The sequence below is a fragment of the Acyrthosiphon pisum genome, chromosome A3 (genome assembly GCF_005508785.2).
Source record: "Acyrthosiphon pisum isolate AL4f chromosome A3, pea_aphid_22Mar2018_4r6ur, whole genome shotgun sequence".
NCBI lineage: Eukaryota > Metazoa > Arthropoda > Insecta > Hemiptera > Aphididae > Acyrthosiphon > Acyrthosiphon pisum.
Window position 1 is genome coordinate 20,452,395 of NC_042496.1, and position 8,397 is coordinate 20,460,791.

Consider the following 8,397-nt stretch of genomic DNA (forward strand, 5'->3'; position numbering starts at 1 on the left):
CACACACACACACACACACAAATTATGTGTAATATATAGCTGTAAATTGTAATCGGTTTTAAAATTATTTTTTCTATTTTTGCAGAAATTCGGCACCAAGAGACCTTCCAGTGAAGACATGGATGGGTCAGACGGCGTATACCACGATGGTATGCCAGCTCCTCCCAAGTGCGTACCCATTCCTCCGTGCGGTAATAATGGAGTCGGTGGCGGCCCTCAGCAGCAGCAGCAACAGCAACAGCAGCAGCAGCAGCAACAACAACAACAGCAGCAGCAGCAACAACAACAACAGTCTCCCCATGCCAAAAACGACGCGAGTAATAATGCAAAGTTCAGCGTGAAAATCGTGCAGGAACTCGAGTTTAGCACAAGCGAACACCAGCATAATGCCCAGATCTCCACCAACCTAACGCTGACGTCGGTCAATACGTCAGTGCAGAGCGACGTTACCACGAAACAGTCTGCAGGCGGGGGGCCTGGCGCGGGTGGTGGTACGGTGCCTACCGCGTCTGGCGGTGGTGGAATTCCACCTGGAAGTGCAGCGGGGGCGCCCGGCCCACCAACTGACCATACGATGCACGAGTGCAAGCAAGAGCAACCGGACCTGATGGATTTCCCGGGCGATGGTGACCTAAACGACCTGTCTTTCATCAACAACGACACCAACGAACCCATATTGGCCGTCGACACGGACACGCTGACCGAGATCATATCTGATCTTAACAGCGAGGGCATCACGCCGGCTGACTTCAACCAGGTGGACCTGTGCGATAAACGGCCCATAAAAACAGAACCTGATGCCAGGTGCACGCCACCGGTTAAGTCGCCGTATGACCAACACCATCAGCAGCAGCAGCAGCAGGTACACCAACAGCAGCAACACCAACAACAGCAACAGCAACACCAGCAGCAGCAACAGCGAGGTGGCGGCGGTGGAAACAATAATTATTCGAATTGCGTGGCCGCCGAGACGCTAAAACAGTTGGCTGAACAGCACAACAACCAGCAGCAGAGGCCAGACAAGTGCAGTTACGATTTCCCTTACCAATCACCCGGTTCCGTGCCAGACTTTATACACTCGCCCAGCACTCCCGTGGGCACTCCCAACCCGAACGGTTACAACATGATGTCTCCCGTTAACTCCATGTACCACCAGCAGCAACAACAGCAGGAAAAGCAACAGCAGGAGAACAACAACTATTACCATCCTCAGGAACAACCAAAGCCGAGGATGAAGCAACAACAGCAGCAACAACCCCAACAGCAACAGCAGCAACAACAACAACAGCAGCAGCAGCAGCAGCAACCGACGGTGGCGGCGCAGCGATTACAGAAACAACAACAGTTGCCACCGCCGCCCGCTTCCCAACAGCAGCAACAGCAACCCCTCCAGTCGCCCCAGTCTCGATACAACCAGTATAACGGACATGGAAGTCCTCAGTATCCTGTGTCGGCGGCTCGCAGGATAACGCCGTCGCCGGGCGCAGCTTCGGCTGGCGTCCTGTCCCCGCAGCAGCCCAACGCCGCCAGTCCAGACGTGGTCGCCAGCTCGTTCCAAATGTCCCAGTCCCAACAAGTTCACGTCAGTCAACAAGGCCAACAACAGGTAACAAACGTTCTTCTGAAGTATGGATAATTAATTAAAATGATGCCGCACGGTGTTATCTCTGTCTTTACAAATTGAAATGTTCCGCATGGCGAATTTGTGTTCTGTATAGTTTCATTTTGCACAGTAAGCTTTTATAATATAGCGCGATTAACTTATTATCAGTCTTAAAGGTAGAAACATTTGGTATCTGTGTTTTATCGTAACGTTTTCACGAATTTTTATATTTGAGCGAGTTATGAGGTTTCTTAAATTGTTATATTTTACATACTCATAACTCACTTAAAAATAACAATATCATAAAAACCCACGTGAAAACACACCTTCAAGTTTGATATTAGGCCAATTCTCTATTCTAAAGGTTTTTACAAAAAATTGGAATTGTTGAGCATAACGTTTGTAAGACGGAGATAACACTATGTGAGTGTGGCATCTTCTTGAAAATGTTTATAGCCAAATTTCCTCAATATTATAATATTTGTCGACGTTATTATTTCGGTGCTAACTTAGTCGATTTCGCGTCAGCCTCTAGACCCGATCTACAAATGTTTTGTTAAAAAAACTACGGCCGTCGATTAGCTCTTTAACTCCATCTAGATTTAGTACATAATATGTGGTGTAAACCATAATAATATGGTATTTCTGTAGTTCTGTCCACTACGAAAACGATTAAGATCATATTTTGTCGTCGTCGCATAATTCTATTAGGTATACTTTTCGTTCGAGTGGTGGTCCATTTGTACATTATATAATAATATTGTTTTGTTCGTGTACGGTGTGTTGTGCTATGTTATCCACTCGAAAGTCATATTATTATCGATATAACATCGCGCAGGTTCGAGTGGGCGAAGCGTTGTGTGTATTCGTCCTGTACCTCTTCAATCCGCACGCGTTTCTCTCTTTTCGCCTCTCCCCCACATCCGCTCCTGTCGTACACACATCTCACTCCGGAGCTGACCATATATATTCCATAATGTTTTCCAAAGTATATTGGTGTACGCGCGTTTTGTGTGTATCTCGGGCACACAAGGCAATGCCGTCGCGTACAGCGAATCATGCGGTGTTATTCGTGTGTACGCTATGTGTATTATTTTTTACTTCTAGTCCACTTCCTGTGTCGGCTTTCTCCTCTCGGATGAAGTAACAGCAGTTATTCAACGCGCGAGAGAGAAAAAAATAGTTCACGTTTCGGCCGTGCTAATGTCTACTCGCATCGATGTCGCCGTCATCGTGACTTCGGCACCAGTGATGGAAGGAGAGAACGTATTGATGTGATGTGGGAGGGGGCACTCGGCCACACGGTACTTCGTTTTCTCTCTCTGTCTCTCTACCGTCGCGCCTCGCTCTTTATAGTCTCTCGTTCGATTAGGATTATTAGCTTAATTATTTTGGCCTAAATAATTTGGCCGTTAAAAAATTAATATTACTAAAGTAAAAACCTCTGTCGCCGACACGTGTGTAAGCCTATCAAAAACCCAGTTTAACATGCGTATATATGTACTACGTATAGGACAAGACTCGCGCGGGGGCCGTGTCCGTGTGCATAATGGTTTTTTAATTAAATCCAAGTGTCATCCGAGTGGTGGCGGCGGGTGTGTGTGTTGGCAACAGTGTAATATTTGTAACGCGCGCGTTATTATGCGCTCGCGGTGTATACGCGCGCGGGTACCGTCACTGCCATCACCACCAGTCACCAGTCGCCACCGCCACCGCCTCCACCGCCACCTCCACAGCCGTCGATGGCTTATTATGCAAGACAATGTCGACTTCCTGCATTTATTTATTATAATAACGCGACTACCATTTGCTGTTGCGTTCAGGAATAAAAAAAAATTACACACGCGATTAAAAAAAATAATTTTATAAAACTGTCGGTCGAAAATCGTCGTTTCTACCTATAACACACCAACACCGCTCGTCCGTTGACATAAATTAACAGCGACATTCAAGGATAATAATTATCCGGCGGAATAATATCGAAACCCATACAGATACTTATTTTTTTTTCCATCTTTTATTAATTCTCACAGGTGTGCAATACAAAAAAATAATAATTTTCTATTCCTGTCCTTGATGCGGTGTGGCGGCGATCGGTTCCATTAAAAAAGCGCGCCCGCGTTTTGGATCGAAAACGCACCATTAAGGACCTCTGGTGGTAGTGGGTTCGTCGTCGTCCGCTCTCCTTTACCGCCTCGCCGTTATATCATTATTGTTACTATTGCCCGCGTTCTAGTTAGGATACAAACCGGAAACATTTCATTCGATTTTTTCCTCTTATATAACTTAGTACAATATTATATTGTCTTTCGCCCAATGTTTATTGCAATTTGCAGTATTCAGTCGTTGCGTATTATAATAATAGTAATAATATAATAGGTAATTCAATATATTATTATGTTTTATTGTATTTTCTTATTTCGAACGCCGTTGGTTTAGGTTAGATATTATAACGTTATACGCATAATATAATAAAATTATTGTTTTTGTCGAGTAATAAATAATAATCACTGAAACAAACAACAATATTATTTCAGTAATGGCGTTTACGTACGTGGTACGTGGCGTAATTTAGAGCCTTGTTATTATTAGTCTTCCTTTTATTTTTAATAACGCACACACATAGCATACGATTAGTTTAAAATGAAAACTAATTATAAGAGGACCATTAAACCTCGCCCCGTTCAATTATTTACGGACGAATGGTAAACTTTTATTAGGTACACCGTACACCAAAACGTTTGACACTGTTATCCTTGTGTGTTTCAACAAGACATTGTTGCGATTCAAAACTATTGACTCATGAAATTTGAATTAAGTTTGGACAATATTGACACATAATAGATTTTTTTTAGCTATTAAACGAAATTGTGATAGTTTGCCTATTTTTCATCATATTTTGGTTTCGTTTTCAAGTTATCATTTTTGAAAATATGTTCTATAGCTGTTCATCGAGACGTGCAAAATCAACATTAGGCGATGTGTGTTAAAAATGGAATTTTCCATTCCAATCGTTGATCCAAGTGTTCGTTTATGGTATAAATTACATTAATGATTTTAATTATTGTTATTACAGGTGGCTTAACACATTAACTGTGTCATGATGTCCTTTTTGAGAACCTAATATTATGTTATTTTTTGTAGGCTTTTGGTCAAGGGCAGGCTATCCAAGACAGACTTATGACCAGCGCTTCAGTCGCTTCGACAACAGCACCAAATTGTGGTGCGCCCATACAGCAATACTATAACACCAACTGTGGAGACAACAGACAACAGTCCTACATGCATATGACCCAGTCACAAAATATGACATTTTCACAACAGCGTGCTAGATTGCTCAGTGCAGGAGCCAGTCCAACCAATATTCGAGCACCAACTAATGTACAGCAGCCCAATATGAATAACGAACATCACATGTTACCTCAGCACATGAATAGGACACCCGTATGTATACATTGATTATTTTTATAACTTCTAAACGTAACTTGTATTTAATTTATATTACATTCTTATATGTATTTAGAACCAAATGAATATGATGGGTCCCGGTGGATGTCGACCACCTCCTCCTGAATACAAACTAAACGTCGCCCAAAATATGGGTATGTGCCAAACCCAGTTTCCTGCACAAGGATACATGCCATCAGCCCGTCAGTCTTTACCCCAAGGTGCTCAATCCAGAAGACCTATACAACAACAACCTATTCCACCTTCGGGTAAGAAAACACTTTATTTTGAATAATTTGTATGAATATAAATTAAAGATTTAATTTCTTTTTAGGACCTATGCTACGATCACAAATGGCTAATACTGGCGGTGGCGGTCCAATGGCTGGTGGCTACGATCGTAGTATGTCATCAGTTCAAAGAAATATGATGTACCCTGGTTCAGGGAATCTTCAACGACCACCAAATGTCACACCAAGTTCAGAAGCATTTGACAGTGATTGGCAACAGCTGTTAGCAGCAAGGCAACAACAACATCAGCAACAGCAACAACACCAACATCAACAACAACAGCACCAACAACAACAACCACATCAACAACAACAACAACAACAACCGCAACCTCACCAGCACCAACAACATCAATTTAGACCCACAGTTAGCCAAGCCTCAAGTAATTACTTAAACTAATATATTAATGTTGTCGATACTAGTCAATAATATTATTTATATTATTTGTGTTTTCTAATACTTGTACTTTTTTGTAGTTGGCAATTTAAACCAACCTGGAAACACTCCAGTAAACAATATTGGTGCAGGTTATGGTGGCGCTAATCCAAATATAAACACTTGCCAAACAGGGCCGAATAACGTTCACTTGATGGCTGGACAAATGCAGCACATGTCTGCTAGAATGGGTAATGGACAGCAAACTATGACACAGCAACAACATGCCAATATTAGTATGCAGTCACAAAATAATCAAGTAATTAATGTTACTATTATATCTATATCCCACCCCCAAAACTACATCTATATAAACATCAACAAAATTCAAAACTTACCTATGTAGATAACCTTGATTAAAAATAATTATAATCTTAACTATGTTTTCAGATGTCGGTAAATCTTCAGATGTCCCAAGCAATGAATGTTAAAATGGGCGGAGGTGGCCAGAGTCGTATGACTACTAACGCACAGATGGTTCCTCAACAACCTCAACAACAACAACAACAACAACAACCTCAGCATTCACCACATCCACAACACCCACAACACTCTCAACATCCACAACACCCACAACATCCACAACATCATCATCAACAACAACAACAGCCTCAACCTCAGCAGCACCCGTCCATGATGCGAGCAGCACAGCAACAACAGTCATTCACCCAACAGCAACAACAGCAAGCAACAATGAATACTGGAAATCCATATCAGCGTAACATGGCTTCTGGCTACGGAGCAAACCCACATCAGCAGCAGTACCAGCAGACAAGTACAACAATGCAACCTGCACCCATTGCAAATCCAACAACTATGCTAAACACTAACAATGGATTACCGTCCCGTAACTCATTTAGTCCCAGTGATTTCAATTTTGATTTCCTCGATCAGCCACTCGCTAATGATAGCAAGAATGGTTTTAACAAGCAACAGACATTCGGTGATTTCAACTTTGATTTCCTTGATGCTCATTAAACGTTTTTATAGTACCGCATTAGACATTGACACCTTGACCTAGATCGATATTTAATGCCTGTGATATTAACTATGAACTTGATCACATTGTTTTGAAAGTTGCACTACGGCCAATGTAGCTTATATCGAAATTTACCATCTTTTTAAAAATGTTTAAGGTTATTTTTGATAGGTAAAATTTAATTCTTAAATATAATTTTTAAAAATGTCAATGATAATTTTGTATATGATTGAACAATCATTTTTGATAACCAATACAAAGGAATTATGTAGTCCCAGTGCAAAGGCAAAGCTACAGAAGCTGTATAAAATAACACTATTAGCCTAAAAACTTGAAAGACATATTATTTATATTGTATTTTATAACTATTTAGAAAGGTAAATGTCAAATATGACATTTTGTTCCTACTTCTCTTTTTCTTTCTCACTCTGTTTCTACTCTACAACTTACATACAATAAACTATTGTTACCACTCAATGAGTTAAAGTATTGTTTGATGGGATGTCAACAGTACATTTATTGTCATCTATATTTTCCTTTACCTGGCATAATATTATAATAAATTAATTGTAATGTATGTTTTGAAAGAGGTACCGAGTAATTATTATTCAATTACCGTACACATTAAACAGGTCGTTATCTTAGTTGTGAACATGCGACCAAAATAATTAACCCAAGTTACCAAAATGATGGTCAGCAAAAAATGAAAATACTTAATTATGTGAAACAATATTGAAAATCTAAAAAAAGATGAAAAATACCCATGGGGAACAACCTCGTTTGATCTCAACTAGTTATTCTTGCATACGTTTCCAAAGCGAGTGGCTCCCTGATGATTTTCTTCTTTTTTATTTTCTTGTTGTTTTTTTTTTTTTGTTTTTGTTGCCATAACAGCAATTTTACCATACAGGCTATGAGTTTGTTTAAGGTTTCAGTAAGGAACCACCTTGTGATGGTTTTCTAATGATTATGTATTCTATAAAAAGCAAATATAATTTTTTACTTGAGGTTATTTTTAAAAAATGCGCCCAAAAAATTAAATAATTTATTTATTGTAAATAATAATATGCTTTTGAACAAATAATAATTATTATCATTATTATATATAAATATATATATATATATATTATATATATTTAGAATTGTTTAAATTATAACCAGTTTGGTCTGTAAAATTATTATTACTATTATTATTATTATTATTATTATTATTATTATTATTATTATTATTATTGTGTTGTTGACATAAAATTTAAAAAAAAATTATTAAACAAAAAAAATATATAATTTATGTATGTATGCACATATAATATATTATTCAAACTATTTTCTGTTGTATTATTAGTAATTTGTAGTTGCCGATTGATATTCTAAAATACCAAGACTGAATGTTCAACCAGTGGCTAAACACACTAAAAACATTTTTCATTCTTTAACAATAATAAATAATAATCATCAAATTATTACACTGTAAGTAAAAAAAAAATTGTTCTGTGTGCCTTTGCCACTAGTATTCAGCCTATTTATGTTTTTTTTCTTGTAAAAATGTCCAAAACAATTTTTAATATTAATTCAAATGCAATAAAAATTGAGTGTATGTCTGTGTGTGTGTTTGACAGTTAATTTCATATTGTTTTCAATT

General features: G+C 38.9%; 1 protein-coding gene across 1 annotated transcript in view; it reads left to right on the plus strand.

Moving 5' to 3' along the window:
• The window catches only part of LOC100158676 (neurogenic protein mastermind), a 25,857-nt gene extending 18,112 nt beyond the window's left edge, over positions 1-7,745 (plus strand). The window contains exons 3-8 of the mRNA XM_008189589.3: positions 86-1,606; positions 4,748-5,047; positions 5,127-5,319; positions 5,385-5,723; positions 5,818-6,035; positions 6,167-7,745. Coding sequence (XP_008187811.1) covers positions 86-1,606; positions 4,748-5,047; positions 5,127-5,319; positions 5,385-5,723; positions 5,818-6,035; positions 6,167-6,754 — 3,159 coding nt within the window. The 3' untranslated portion in view covers positions 6,755-7,745. The remainder of the gene's footprint in view (positions 1-85; positions 1,607-4,747; positions 5,048-5,126; positions 5,320-5,384; positions 5,724-5,817; positions 6,036-6,166) is intronic.
• Positions 7,746-8,397: the final 652 nt, after the last annotated feature.